The 15,899-nt window shown below is 43.0% G+C and overlaps 1 protein-coding gene across 1 annotated transcript in view; it reads right to left on the bottom strand.

Moving 5' to 3' along the window:
* GALNTL6 (polypeptide N-acetylgalactosaminyltransferase like 6) overlaps positions 1-15,899 on the bottom strand; it is a 1,496,983-nt gene that overhangs the window by 235,244 nt on the left and 1,245,840 nt on the right. The window contains exon 5 of the mRNA XM_027548944.1: positions 5,365-5,550. Coding sequence (XP_027404745.1) covers positions 5,365-5,550 — 186 coding nt within the window. The remainder of the gene's footprint in view (positions 1-5,364; positions 5,551-15,899) is intronic.

Below are 15,899 nucleotides of genomic sequence, written 5' to 3'. Positions count from 1 at the left end.
ATCATCTAATCTCACAGTGGCCCTGATGGCTGGTCCTCTCCTGTCCCCCCAGATTCTGGGAAATGACACACAGAATCCTTTGCTCTCAGGCTTGCCTGAGATTTCACCAAGTCCTAGATTTGCCCTGCTGTTGTTGCTATTGTTCTTTAATATAGACTTTGTTCATCAAAGCTGTACATTTTTTATTTAATACATTTATTCATTTTTAATTGGAGGACAGTTGCCTTATATTATGTTGGTTTATGCCATAGGTCAGCGTGAATGACCATCTAGGTATGCATATGCCCCTCTGTCGTGCGCCTCCCTCCCACCTTCTACTCTGTCCCACGCCTCTAGGTTGTCACAGAGCACTGCATTTGAGCTCCCTGTGTCGTACAGCAAATTCCAGCTGGCTCTCTCTTTTACGTATAGTGATGTATGTTTCAGTGCTACTCTCTCAGCTCTTCCCACCCTCTCCTTCTCCACTATGTTCATAAATTCACTCTTCTCTCATCATATCCAAAAATATATTAGGTGATGTGTTAACTGCTGCTACTATTAAATTCTTGAGCAACTACTAATATACTTATGCTGTTTCTTTTCCTTTTTTAAATTGGAGAATAATTGCTTTACAATGTTGCATTGGTTTCTGCTGTACGACTAGGTGAACCAGCTCTCTCTATATATACATGTATTCCTACCCTCTTGCTCCTGCCTCCCACCTCCTCATCCCACCCGTCTAGGTCATCACAGAGCACAAGCTGAGCTCCCTGCGCTGGCCTGCAGCTTCCCACCAGCTGTCTATTGTATAGATGCACGTGTGCTCAGCTGCTCGGTTGTGTCTGACTCATTGCAACTCCACGGACTATAGCCAGCCTGTCTCCTCTGTCCATGGGATTCTCTAGGCAAGAATACTGGAATGGGTTGCCATTTCCTCCTCGGGGGGATCTTCTCAACCCCAGGAACTGAACTGGTGTCTCCTATATCACAGGCAGCTCCTTTAACACTGAGCCACCACATGATAGGGTATATATGTCAGCGCAACTCCTGCTGTTTCTAATCCTCCTGGCAACCCTGTGAGGTGGCTCTAATTATTATTCCCAATTTACACATGAGGAAACTGGGTGCAAAGAAGTTAAGTAACTTGTCCAAGTTTGCTTGTATTTTGAGAACACACACTAGGATGCAAGCTCCGCTTAACGGTCCAGTCCTAAAGCCTGGGGTCCGTCCAGTTGCCGTGGTGCTTCTCTGAGGCAGAAAGGAGACTTATTCTCCAGTTCCAGTCCCAGATCCTCCCTGGTAGTTGTTATTATGCCAGACGTGGACGGCCAGCGCTGGAAAGCGCACACACATGTACTCTGGTTCACCTACAAGAGCGTCATGTGAAGTATTGTCTTCTCCACAATGTGCATTTCTTCAATATTTTGTTATAACAGCTAACACTACCAGAGGGCTTGAGCTTCTAAGTGTCAACATCTGCTTTCTGGTTCTTTGAGAGACCTCTGGATGTGGCATGAGGAATAAAGCACAGTTAAATATCTTTAAAAGAGGAAAGGCATCATGGAGAAATAATGAGGTCTGACAGTTTCCATGTCATTATCCTGATGACAGTAATGAGGAGGATGTGGGGATCACAGGATCCTGTGGAAAACCTCCCCTCCAGATCGACATGCCTTCCATTCACTCATGGATTTGTTCATTAATTCATTCATAGTTTAGTAGTTATTCATTGAGTAGAAACTGCATGCCTGTCACTTTACATGGTTCTAGGGGAGCCAGCAGTGAGCCACAACCACAAAAACCCCTGTCTTCATGAATGGACTAAAGAGAATCCATAGGCACAGTAGATCACTCAATTATTTAGTGTGCTGCGCTGTGCTTAGTTGCTGAGTCGTGTCTGACTCTTTGCGACCTCATGGACTGGAGCCCACCAGGCTCCTCTGTCCATGGAATTCTCCAGGCAGGAATACTGGAGTGGGTAGCCATTTACTTCTCTAGTGGACCATCTCATCTGAGGGATCAAACCCAAATCTCCTGCATTGGCAGGCAGATTCTTTACTGTTTGAGCCACTAGAGATGCCTCATATAGTATGCTGCTGCTGCTGCTGCTGCTAAGTTGCTTCAGTCGTGTCCGACTCTGTGCGACCCCATAGACGGCAGCCCACCAGGCTTCCCCGTCCCTGGGATTCTCCAGGCAAGAACACTGGAGTGGGTTTCCATTTCCTTCTCCAATGCATGAAAGTGAAAAGTGAAAGTGAAGTCGCTCAGTTGTGTCTGACTGTAGCGACCCCATGGACTGCAGCCTACCAGGCTCCTCCATCCGTGGGATTTTCCAGGCAAAAGTACTGGGGTGGGGTGCCATTGCCTTTTCCAGATATAGTATGCTAGATGGTCTTAAATGTGATAGAAAGAAAATAAAACAGGGTAAGGCTAATGTTGGAGAAGGAAATGGCAACCCACTCCAGTGTTCTTGCCTGGAGAATCCCAGGGATGGGGGAGCCTGGTGGGCTGCCGTCTATGGGGTCGCACAGAGTCGGACATGACTGAAGCGACTTAGCAGCAGCAGCAGCAAGGCGAATGTGGCATGTGGAGAAGGTTGTGATTTTGTTTTATTTTTAATTTTTTAGCTTATTATGTTCGGGTCCTTGTCTTTATTTATGTGTTAGAAAAGGGGTTGCAGTCTTAGCTAGTGTGGTCCCAGGAGGCCTCAGAGAGCCTAAGGTCACCTTCATCTTATTTAGTTATTTAGGAGGCAGAGAGACCCCGCCTCCCACCCCCAGCACCTTCGGATCAGTCCCCACCAAGGGCTGTCTACGCACCCTTTTTCACCTGGGAAAGTCTTAGAGTAGGTTTTATCTTTCACTAAGTGGTCTTTTCCCAGAGATGTCTTTGACAGAGGAGACCTTCACTGCTGTGTCCAAAATATTTCTTCTATCAGCTCTGCTGCTGCATGAGTATTAAGGTTTCAGTGATGTTCTTCAATCCAATTCAGAATCAGGTTGACTTAACAAGTTCCTTGACCAACAAGGAGTCCCAAGGTGACCCAAAGAGAATGAGTCTGTTAAATTAACTGTCAGCTTTCCTGTCAAATTTCCTCTCAGCTCTCATCCAGCCGCTCTTGCTCACAGTGAAGGCAGTTTGACTACTTTTTTGTCTAAGGATTGTGCCTACATTTCAATTTCCTGGGATCAAACAAATAGACTCTTAATGGGAAATTGAAATCCAGGTATAATCCCGGAGTGAAAAATGAACCAAACCGTGTGACTCCACCTGTTTCTTTAAAATTTTTTTTTTCATTTTGAAAGATGTATCAAGGCAGTGATAGAGGAAAATAAAAAAAGATAGCAATCCTGAGCTCAGATCATGTCTTAACCATCAGGCCTATAGGAAATGAAATGCTTTAAAGGGAAAAATGGGTTTCTCTTTATTTTCTGTCTTTTCCCTTTCCCCTCCTCTTTTTAGATGCATAGGAACAATCAGGGCCTTGATCATTGGCTTTTAGGGATTGCTTTGGTTCATAAATAATTAGCCCTTGTGCTGACTTCCTTGCCTATTCAACACCTTACAGGCCAAATTCAGTTTAAGGGAAGCTCAGGGCTACTGATGAAACTTTAAATTGCTATGTCCTTGGACAAGGTACTTTTAATTAAAGGCTCAGAAGAGTCTCTGACCATTAGGAGCATAGAAACATCCCTGTGGATTAGGGTGGCCAGGCCGTTGTCTGTCGGAGAGGGGGTGGATCTGAGATATGGTGGGGCCTTACCGGCTGATCATTTCCTGTTTCAAATCCAACACAGTTTCAGTTGATTTCCACCCCCCGCCCCCCGCATCTTTTACTAATGGAGCTTTGCCAGTTCCGCCTGAAATCCTGCACAGTTGTCAATAGCAAGCGATTCTTCCTGAGGCAGCTATTGTGAAGGCGGTTGTTACTTGCTTTAGCTCCAAGACCAGGGATATATTTACAATAAAAGTTGATTTAGTGAAATCTGGAGGAACATAAAGGAACACAATGTGCAGACCAAGAACTTTTTAGAAACACATTTTTTCTCATTTTACAATTTATTCCTTAGCTACGACTGGGCTTTATCTCTGTCTTCATTGTGAAATTAAAGAGATATTAATAGTAATGCTTGGACTCAGTTTCACATAGGTTTTCTAGTTTGAATGCACTTGCTGTTTTTAACAGTTCAAGTGTCAGAGAGTCTTCTTGTGATCATTTAAGATGTATCACCTGGGGGGCAACTCTGTGTGTTTGAAGGGTTCTGTGTGAATGTAAGGGGTCATATATTTAGGCAGCTAGGCTGGAGCCAGAGTGGAAAGGAGAAGAGCCTTGTAAATCCTGAGAAAATGTCAGAGTGCTTGCACCATGACTATATTCTGGGGGCTGAATGCATTTTTCATCGCAGCATCAGAACAAATGTCAGTTCAGAGATGCTCTCAAGAATTGCAGCAGGGCCTAGACAAAGTTGGTGATGTGGACTTATTAGTGATGTGGAGTTTTACATGATGGTAGCCTGGAAAATCCCATGGATAGAGGAGCCTGGTAGGCTGCAGTCCATGGGGTTGCTAAGAGTTGGACTCGACTGAGTGACTTCCCTTTCACTTTTCACTTTCATGCATTGGAGAAGGAAATGGCAACCCACTCTGGTATTCTTGCCTGGAGAATCCCAGGGATTGGGGAGCCTGGTGGCCTGCCATCTATGGGGTCGTACAGAGTCGGACACGACTGAAGTGACTTAGCAGCAGCAGCAGCAGCAGTGAATAATGAGGTTTGTTTTTCCCTTAGGAAAACGGGCAGCTCTCATCTCTTAACAATCCTGTAATAATCACTAAACATTATGTGTGTGTGTGTGTGCATTTTAACCATACTGTGCTTATGTGTGCTAAGTCACTTTAGTCGTATTCAACTCTTTGCAACCCTGTATACTGCAGCCCGCCAGGCTCCTCTGTCCATGGGGTTTTCCAGGCAAGTATACTGGAATGGGTTGTCATGGCCTCCTCCAGGAGATCTTCCCAACCTAGAGATCAAACCTGCATCTCTTACATCCCCTGTTTTGGCAGGTGAGTTCTTTACCAGTAGAGCCACCTGGGAAGCCCACTGTACTTGTAGATAGTATAATAAACACCTTTTCCTTTTAGTCTACTCAGTGAATGTCTCAGATAATAAATCAAACCTTATTGAACCAAAGTTAGACTGCATTATCTAAAAAGGTAATTTCAATGTGGTTTTCTAGTTACCTATACTTCCCAGCAATGGTTAATAATAGTGTTCAGGGCTCCCACTGCAAACCCCATCAAAGGGGTCTCTAGCCTTCGTCAACGGCAGACTAAATAGAAGTAAACCCCCTCCCCCGCCTAGACCCCAGGAGGCTGAGGGGCACTCACTGAGGAGCGGGGGCAGCCAGTTGACGTTGACCTCACAGTGGGAGTCTAGGAAGGTCAGGACCTCGCCTCTGGCCATGGATGCCCCCAGGAGTCGTGTCCGGATCAGCCCTTCCCTTTTCTTGGTGCGGACGATCCTCACTTTGGAAAACCGAGCCATGTACTCTTCCAGCTTCTCCTTCAAGTGTTCTGGGAAAGAAGAAGACAGACACAGAAGGACACGGAACATTAGCTATAGCAGACTGACTCCAGGGCGTCTGTGCGGACAGCGTGCGTGGAGAAATCCGGCTGAGGGCCTTTCTCTCCTCCTTTCATCTTGAGGGGAGAGGCTCGGAAGACTCCTTCCTAGAGGTCTCTATGCTTTACAAGTTCCAGTTGTTGTTTAGTTGCTCAGTTGTGTCCGACTCTTTGCAACCCCATGGACTGTAGCCCGCCAGGCTCCTCTGTCCAGGGGATTCTCCAGGCAAGAAGACTGGAGTGGGGGGCCATTTCCTCCTCCAGGGGATTTTCCCAACCCAGGAATAGAACCTGTATGTCCTGCATCGGCAGGTGGATTCTTTACTGCTGAGCCACCAGGGAAGCCTACGGTTCTAGAATGTTCCATAAGATGCAAATACTGCCTTTTGTGTGGACAAGGACAGCCAGCACTCCACCCCAAAGTTGTTGTGGGTCTGGGACCCCCAGGCTGTAGCCTGGCCAGCCTGTGCCCAGGTGGGAATCAGCCCCGGGTCCCTTCTGGCCAGGTCAGGTGACCGTTCCAGCACATGGGCTTTTGCCAACAAGAGGGCCCTTCCAGCAAGGCTTTGCCTAGTGTTCTCTGTATTGAAAATAGTGCATATAAAACCACAGGAAAGGAAAAATACCTCCCAAATCAACAGAAGGGCTGCCCTGGTGGGTTTAGTGGTAAAGAACCCGACTGCCAAAGCAGGAGATGTAAGAGACGTGGGTTCAGTCCCTGGGTTGGAAAGATCCCCTGGAGGAGGGCATCGCAACCCACTCCAGTATTCTTGCCTGGCTAATCCCATGGATAGAGGAGCCTGGTGGGCTACAGTCCATGAGGTCACAAAGAGTCGGACACAACAGAAGCAACTTAGCACAAATAACAGGAACCAGATTTCCCCACCTGCCAGGAAATAGCAAACTGGCAAACAACTTCAGTTCCTGGATTTGGATTTGAAGTGGAAAGTGACTGATTTACTATGAAAATTAGATATGGAGAGGGACAGGCAGATGAGATGCTACCTAATCATTTTGGACTTGGCTAAGATTGGAAAAAAAAAATTGGAAAAGTTTCTTCGCCTAATTAAAAAAATGTAAACAAAATGAAATGAGATAACTTATTTATGGAATAAAACATTTCCTACTGGCTGTGATAAAGTACATTTATCTCTCCATTCTTTTGTATGCCAAATAAGTGTATTTTTGTAGCCTTCTGTGGGATATGTGCTCAAGTAATTGACATCATCTGCTCTTAGCCTCCCACATGTAAAACCTTAAGAGGGCTTTCCTGGAGTTTGTAACAAGTAGAGTCTGATATTCATTGAAATAGAATCTTAGCATGCTGTATATTCTGTAAGTTTCACTTTCAAATTGTCTCTGCTTGTTTGCAATCAAAGGCAAATATTATTATTAAGTCTCCTGTGATTTCTAACAATAGCAGTTCATGGAAGGATTTATGATATTGCCTTTTTTTTTTTTTTTTCCTGGAATATTGGCTCAGTGGTAAAGAATCTGCCTACCGATGTGGGAAAGTCATGTTCAGTTCCTGGGTAAGGAGGAGTCCCTGGAGAAGGAAATGGAAACCCACTGCAGTATTCTTGCCTGGAGAATCCCATGGACAGAGGAGCCTGGTGGGCTACACTCTGTGGGGTTGCAAAGAGTCAGACATGACTGAGCACGCAGGCCCTGTTGCTTTGCAATGTTGTGTTAATTTCTGCTGTACAGCAAATGAATCAGCCACATGCATACATATCTCCCCTTTTTGAATTTCCTTCCCATTTAGGTCACCACAGAGCACTGAATAGAGTTCCTTGCACTATACAGTAAGTTCTCAGTAGTTACCTATTTTTTTTAAATTTTATTTTATTCTTAAAACTTTACATAATTGTATTAGTTTTGCCAAATATCAAAATGAATCCATCACAGGTATACATGTGTTCCCCATCCTGAACCCTCCTCCCTCCTCCCTCCCCATACCATCCCTCTGGGTCGTCCCAGTGCACTAGCCCCAAGCATCCAGTATCGTGCATCGAACCTGGACTGGCATCTCGTTTCATACATGATATTTTACATGTTTCAATGCCATTCTCCCAAATCTTCCCACCCTCTCCCTCTCCCACAGAGTCCATAAGACTGTTCTATACATCAGTGTCTCTTTTGCTGTCTCGTACACAGGGTTATTGTTACCATCTTTCTAAATTCCATATATATGCGTTAGTATACTGTATTGGTGTTTTTCCTTCTGGCTTACTTCACTCTGTATAATAGGCTCCAGTTTCATCCACCTCATTAGAACTGATTCAAATGTCTCTATTACAAAGCCACAGTTATCAAGACAGTATGGTACTGGCACAAAGACAGAAATATAGATCAATGGAACAAAATAGAAAGCCCAGAGATAAATCCACGCACATATGGACACCTTATCTTTGACAAAGGAAGCAAGAATATACAATGGATTAAAGACAATCTCTTTAACAAGTGGTGCTGGGAAATCTGGTCAACCACTTGTAAAAGAATGAAACTAGAACACTTTCTAACACCATACACAAAAATAAACTCAAAATGGATTAAAGATCTAAACGTAAGACCAGAAACTATAAAACTCCTAGAGGAGAACATAGGCAAAACACTCTCTGACATACATCACAGCAGGATCCTCTATGACCCACCTCCCAGAATACTGGAAATAAAAGCAAAAAAAACCCACAAAAACCTATTGTATACAAAGTATCAATAGTGTATATTCGTCAATCCCAGTCTCCCAATTCATCCCAGCCCAACCTCTGTCCACCGCTTGGAGTCCACAGGTTTGTTCTCTACATCTGTGTCTCTATTCCTACCCTGCAAATACGTTCATGAGTACCATTTTTCTTGATTTCAAATGTATGAGTTAATAGACAGTATTTCTTTTTCTCTGACTTACTTCACTGTGTATGACAGCCTCTAGGTGCATCCATCTCTGCAAACCTCACTGCTCTTCTGTCAGTTGTACCACTGTGGGTATCGTCTTGACAATCCAACTGCATTCTCTGCTTGACTCTCTGACCCCCAAGGACTAAACTAGTATTTTTTCAAGGGAGAGAGGAATAATTCTTTGTAGCTGCCTATGAGAAAGTACTTCTTTCTAGAAGAGGTTTGCCTCCCACACGTCCCAAGGCAGAGGGTTGTCAGAAGCAGAGGGTTGTTGGTCACCTGCTAAGGACGGTCCCCACTTGAGCTTGACGCTTCCACACTTTCCAGTTTATTGGGGACTCTCTGAACCCTGTGGGAACATCTCTACATGTTGCCTTTCCCTCTCTGTATGTTTTCTGATTCTGTGTATTTTTCATCAAAGTCCATTTTAATACACTAAGAAGACTATCAGGTATGAATGCACTGATCTCAAGGGGTTTGACCCCACAGTGAGTCCACTAAATATTTTTTTTTTCTTTTTTTCTAATTTTATTTTATTTTTAAACTTTACATAATTGTATTAGTTTTGCCAAATATCAAAATGAATCCGCCACAGGTATACATGTGTTCCCCATCCCGAACCCTCCTCCCTCCTCCCTCCCCATACCATCCCTCTGGGCCGTCCCAGTGCACCAGCCCCAAGCATCCAGCATCGTGCATCAAACCTGGACTGGCAACTCGTTTCCTACATGATATTTTACATGTTTCAATGCCACTCTCCCAAATCTTCCCACCCTCTCCCTCTCCCACAGAGTCCATAAGACTGTTCCATACATCAGTGTCTCTTTTGCTGTCTCGTACACCGGGTTATTGTTACCATCTTTCTAAATTCCATATATATGCGTTAGTATACTGTATTTATGTTTTTCCTTCTGGCTTACTTCACTCTGTATAATAGGCTCCAGTTTCATCCACCTCATTAGAACTGATTCCAATGTATTCTTTTTAATGGCTGAGTAATACTCCATTGTGTATATGTACCACTGCTTTCTTATCCATTCATCTGCTGATGGACATCTAGGTTGCTTCCATGTCTTGGCTATTATAAACAGTGCTGCGATGAACATTGGGGTACACGTGTCTCTTTCCCTTCTGGTTTCCTCAGTGTGTATGCCCAGCAGTGGGATTGCTGGATCATAAGGCAGTTCTATTTCCAGTTTTTTAAGGAATCTCCACACTGTTCTCCATAGTGGCTGTACTAGTTTGCATTCCCACCAACAGTGTAAGAGGGTTCCCTTTTCTCCACACCCTCTCCAGCATTTATTATTTGTAGACTTTTGGATCGCAGCCATTCTGACTGGTGTGAAATGGTACCTCATAGTGGTTTTGATTTGCATTTCTCTGATAATGAGTGATGTTGAGCATCTTTTCATGTGTTTGTTAGCCATCTGTATGTCTTCTTTGGAGAAATGTCAACACACAGAAATCCCTTGCATTCCTATACACTAATAATGAGAAAACAGAAAGAGAAATTAAGGAAACAATTCCATTCACCATTGCAATGGAAAGAATAAAATACTTAGGAATATATCCACCTAAAGAAACAAAAGACCTATATATAGAAAACTATAAAACACTGGTGAAAGAAATCAAAGAGGACACTAACAGATGGAGAAATATACCATGTTCATGGATTGGAAGAATCAATATAGTGAAAATGAGTATACTACCCAAAGCAATTTATAGATTCAACACAATCCCTATCAAACTACCAACAGTATTCTTCACAGAGCCAGAACAAATAATTTCACAATTTGTATGGAAATACAAAAAACCTCAAATAGCCAAAGCGATCTTGAGAAAGAAGAATGGAACTGGAGGAATCAACCTACCTGACTTCAGGCTCTACTACAAAGCCACAGTTATCAAGACAGTATGGTACTGGCACAAAGACAGAAATATTGATCAATGGAATAAAATAGAAAGTCCAGAGATAAATCCACGCACATATGGACACCTTATCTTTGACAAAGGAGGCAAGAATATACAATGGATTAAAGACAATCTCTTTAACAAGTGGTGCTGGGAAATCTGGTCAACCACTTGTAAAAGAATGAAACTAGACCACTTTCTAACACCATACACAAAAATAAACTCAAAATGGATTAAAGATCTAAACGTAAGACCAGAAACTATAAAACTCCTAGAGGAGAACATAGGCAAAACACTCTCTGACATACATCACAGCAGGATCCTCTATGACCCACCTCCCAGAATATTGGAAATAAAAGCAAAAATAAACAAATGGGACCTAATTAACCTTAAAAGCTTCTGCACATCAAAGGAAACTATTAGCAAGGTGAAAAGACAGCCTTCAGAATGGGAGAAAATAATAGCAGATGAAGCAACTGACAAACAACTAATCTCAAAAATATACAAGCAACTCCTACAGCTCAACTCCAGAAAAATAAACGACCCAATAAAAAAATGGGCCAAAGAACTAAATAGACATTTCTCCACTAAATATTCAAATCAATTCCTGTAATTTGAACTTTGTGGTAATGATTAGGTTGCTTTGCCTCCGAGTAATGACCTAGTTGACTGCCCCTTGGAGGGGTCTGCTTTTTCTTCATAGTTCAGTTATAGCATTTAATTAACCATAGCTCACTGTGAAGAAGATATTATCCATCTGATTAGCAAATTAGACTCTCATACAAGGAAATTCCTGCGAATGGTGGAGTTGCCTTTAAATTAAAAACATTTTTCATTTCTTTTGTATGAACAGTTTTAAGATTCATTTCAAAACCTTACTCAAATGATTTTAAACATGCTTTGGTATTACTTAAACAGAATTGACAGGAGGGTTTATGGTATCTTTATAAAAGAGACATTTCTTTTTTGACTAGGAAACATTTGTAGAACCATTAACTTTTTTTTTTTTTTGGTTGGTGACCCTAGACTAGCAGTGGAAATATTACTGTTAAAATCCACTAAGTGGTACCCTGATGACCGGGAAAAGTTAATATAATTTCAAATATACCAAATTTTGCCCAAGGTTTATGATATCAGTGGGAAGCAGTAATGAAATGTTGAGTTATACTCGTTACAATTTGGTGTCTTGCTACTGTCGATATTAAGTACAGCAGTTTTCTGAATGTATTTTCCCTTTTTTACTAGAGATTTCACTATGCTCCATGAACTTACACATTCATTAGTATATTTATTGTTCAGGATAGCAACTAAGTGCTAAAAAAGTTGCCTTCAATGATTTGCAGTCGAGAATCAAGGACGTGAGTTCTAGACATATTACTCACTTGTCCTATATCTTCGGTTAAGTCATTTCAGTTTTCCTACCTGTGGAAGTGAGGTGTGTATGTGTGTTCAGTGTCCAACTCTTTGCGACCCCATGGACTGTAGCCCACCAGGATCCTCTGTCCATGGAATTTCCCAGGCAAGAATACTGGAGTGGGTTGCTGTTCTCTTCTGCAGGGGATCTTCCCAACCCAGGGATCGAACCTGCATCTCCTGCTTGGCAGGCAGATTCTTTACCACTGAGCTACTTGTGAAGCCATGGAATGTGATGAGTTGATCTTAAATTGTCCTTCTAATTCTATGATTATGTGCTCTCTCTTGTCACATTTTACTTATGCTATAGATCTAGTCTATCAAGTATTTCATTTTTCCTAAAAAGCATCCTAGAGGTTGGTCTTCCATTGTTTCTTTGGGCCACATGTCGCATTGGAAAGCAAGAATCAGCTCAAGATAAAGCTGACATGTATCAGAGCTTTAGTCAAAAAGCAAATGACAGGTCTTGTCTTTGGTCAACACAGTATCTGTCTGGTCTCCCCCAGCTCCCTGTCTTCAAGACAGGTGTCTTCACAGGTGTCAAAAATCATGACTTGGAAGCGCTCTAAGTTCATCAAAGATTTAGGTCTATTCAATAAATTAAAGTGAAAGTTGCTCAGTCATGTCCGACTCTTTGCGACCCCATGGACTACACAGTCCATAAAATTCTCCAGGTCAGAATACTGGAGTGGGTATTATGCTTATTATGTCAGGAAAATATAGTAGCAGAGTTTAGACAGCTTTCTGGTCTACCTTTGAGCAACTGTCCCCAACACATAGGGAATCTAAGTGACCAGGAGTGTTACAGAGCAAGGTCAGGGTTTCCTGAGTGGAGAACTCACCAGAGGCTGGACAACAGCTGCCCTGGGCTCAGCAGGTTCCTTCTCCTTTGAATCCCCTAATTTAATCTCAAGGAGAGAGCAGGAGGGGCAGGAGACCCAACTGACCTGGAGATAAGAGTTCTATGTCTAAATACATACTATGAAGCTGAATTTCTTTGATGTTTATACTTTAGTGTTGGTAGAGTGTAGTGCATGCATTTGTGCATGCTAAGTCACTTCAGTCACGTCCTACTCTTAGTGACCCTATGGATTATAGCTCACCCAGCTCCTCTGTCCATGGGATTCTCCAGGCAAGAATACTGGAGTGGGTTGCCGTGGCCTCATCCAGGGGATCTTCCTGATCCAGGAATCAAACCTGCATCTCTTATGTCTCCTGCCTTGGCAGGCAACTCTTTACTCCTAGCACCACCTGAGAAGCCCTAGTGTATAGCAGAATATGACCTTAAGAGCACATATAGAATAAATGCTAGTTATTGTGTGTGTGTGTGTGTGCTAAATTGCTTCAGTCGTGTCCAACTCTTTGTGGCTCTATGGACTGTAGCCCGCCAGGCTCCTCTGTCCATGGGATTCTCCAGGCAAGAATACTGGAGTGGGTTGCCATTTCCTCCCCCAGGAGATCTTCCCGACCCAGGGATCGAATTCGAGTCTCTGGTGTCCCCGGCACTGGCAGGTGGGTTGTTTACCACTAGCGCCACCTGGGAAGGCCACGGTTATTGTGGATGGTGACTAGTGATACATTCTGAACTGGAATGTGTCATAGACACATGGAAGTGCATATACCTTTCTGGTTCATTCTTTCACCACAAGAATATGCTCTTAAGTATTTTGGATAATTTAAGGTCTTATCACAGTGACAAGAAGTACTTTACAGTTAGAGACTCCTTACTCTTCTCAATACACTTGACACATGTTGCGTGTATATTTTAACCCAAAGTGACAGTATTAAGGATAATTGTCTACTTAGCAGTACAGAAACTTTTTCTATATTCTTTATGCAAAAGAAATGTATAGATTTATGTCTCCAGTTAACTCCAGAAAGCTGTCATTTCTTGACGTCCTGGTTGACCACACTGAATATGTCCCTTTTCATAGCATTCACATACAGACACTTCATATTATCTCTGGAGCACAAAAAATTCAACCAAGAAGTTAAAAGAATTGCTGAAACTGTATCCGATTCCTTCTTTTATGATTCTGACTGACTTCTGTCTCCAAATGTCTTATTTTCTATTCTTTTAATATGCAAGTCTCTTGGGAAATAGCTGTTGTTGTGGTTTAGTCACTGAGTCATGTCTGACCCTTTGTGACCCCATGGACTGCAGCACGCCAGGCTCCTCTGCCAATGGGATTTTCCAGGCAAGAACACTGGAGTGGATTCCACCTCTCAATGTCTTATTTTCTATTCTTTTAATATACGTAGCATCCTCAGTCACTTGGGAAATAGCTGGGGACACTGAAATGAATAGAGCATATATATTCCAGCTATTGTTAAAAAAAAAAAAAAGAGAATTAGAAAGTCACCCTTTAAAACCTCTAATGAACTAATGGACCCAATTAACATTGCAGAAGGAACCAGATCACTTGTTCTGTGCTTGAAACATGTCACTGCCTCTTTCTTGGCAAAGCATTGAATCTGAGTTTGAGTATGCCTTTAGATCTAACTACCAGGTTATAGGAACTAAAAGACTGATGAATTTGTGAAATAGCACATCTGGGAGATAACTAGCAAAATCAAAACTCTCGAAATTTCTCCAACACAAATGGCTTGACTTTTTCAACAAATAGATTAGAAGAAGAAAAAAAGAAATGGAAAGAGAACCCTAAAGATTGTGTGTATATGTGTCTGACTCTTGGGACCCCATAGACTGTAGCCTGCCAGACTCCTCTGCCCATGGGATTTTCCAGGCAAGAAGACTGGTGTGGGTTATCACTTCCTCCTCCAGGGGATCTTCCCAACCCAGGGGTTGAACCCACATTTCCTGTGTCTCCTGCATTGGCAGGTGGGTTCTTTACTGCTAGTGCCATCACCAGTGCCAGCTGGGGAGCCCACTAAAGATTAAAAGACACTTAAGAAATATATCAAAGGAGAGGACCCAGAGTGGGTCCTGATTCAATGGTACAGTAGAGACAGAAAACATCAGCCCGTCCCCCCACATCTGGGCCGTGGTCTGACCCACCCAGCCAGCCCGTCATCTGGTTCTGCTGGACATAACCATCTTGGTGACCGTCAGCGTGCAGCGAGGTCAGTCTGAGACCATGATAAAGTAAGACAGAAACATGATCATTGTGAAACCCACGGATACCAAATGTTTCCCTGTTTCAGCTAAAATGTGTGATTTCTAATTTTTTTTTTTTTTTTTTACAAATTTTTGTTGTTGTGGAAAGGATTTGAGATTTTCCCCCCATGAGAATCCTTGTTGTAGTTTAGTCGTTCAGTTGTGTCTGACTCTTTGTCACCACATGGACTGCAGCACGCCAGGATTCCTTGTCCTCCAATGTTTCTTGGAGTTTGCTCAAACTCATGTCCATTGGGTCAATGATGGCAACCAACCATCTCATCCTCTGTCACCCCCTTCTCCTCCTGCCCTCAATCTTTCCCAGCATCAAGATATTTCCCAATGAGTCAGCTCTTCACATCAGGTGGCCAAAGTTTTGGAGCTTCAGCTTTAGCATCAGTCCTTCCAGTAAATATTCAGGGTTGATTTCCTTAAGGATTGACTGGTTTGATCTCTTGAGAGTCCTTGATTTCACACAGTCATGGGAGGAGAGAGTTGGAGACTGTTCTTTAGGGCCCTTTATGTTTCTGCATCTTTTGTGGATAAGGTCTACCATTTGTTCTGGATTATTTTTTCAAGGATGTTTACACAGTGAACAGATGGGGAATACAGAGATCTATGTTTCTCTCAGGAACAAAACGCCATTTTATTTATAGCCCCAGAAGGTGGAGATAGTATTCCCCTTGCTTCCCTGCTGCCCATTATACGAGATTTCAGTTCCATCAGTTTGGAGAGGAGGGAAGGCCACCGATGAAGGACTTGTAACCTCACATGGCAGTTTTAGAGTTTCTGACCAGGATGTAGAGAGGAGTCTAGCAGAGCAGAAGTTGGTAATTACATATGCTTGGCTGTCCTGTTCTTACCTGTGGAACAGCTCGCCTCTGGTTCAACTGAGCTCCACCCCACCACTCACTGATCTCTTATGAGTCTCTCCTCTTTTTAATTCCTTTTTGTGCCTGAA

Source organism: Bos indicus x Bos taurus, chromosome 8, assembly GCF_003369695.1.
Source record: "Bos indicus x Bos taurus breed Angus x Brahman F1 hybrid chromosome 8, Bos_hybrid_MaternalHap_v2.0, whole genome shotgun sequence".
Lineage (NCBI taxonomy): Eukaryota > Metazoa > Chordata > Mammalia > Artiodactyla > Bovidae > Bos > Bos indicus x Bos taurus.
The sequence above is the reverse complement of the archived record's forward strand: the minus strand, read 5'-3'. Positions and strand labels throughout refer to the sequence as shown.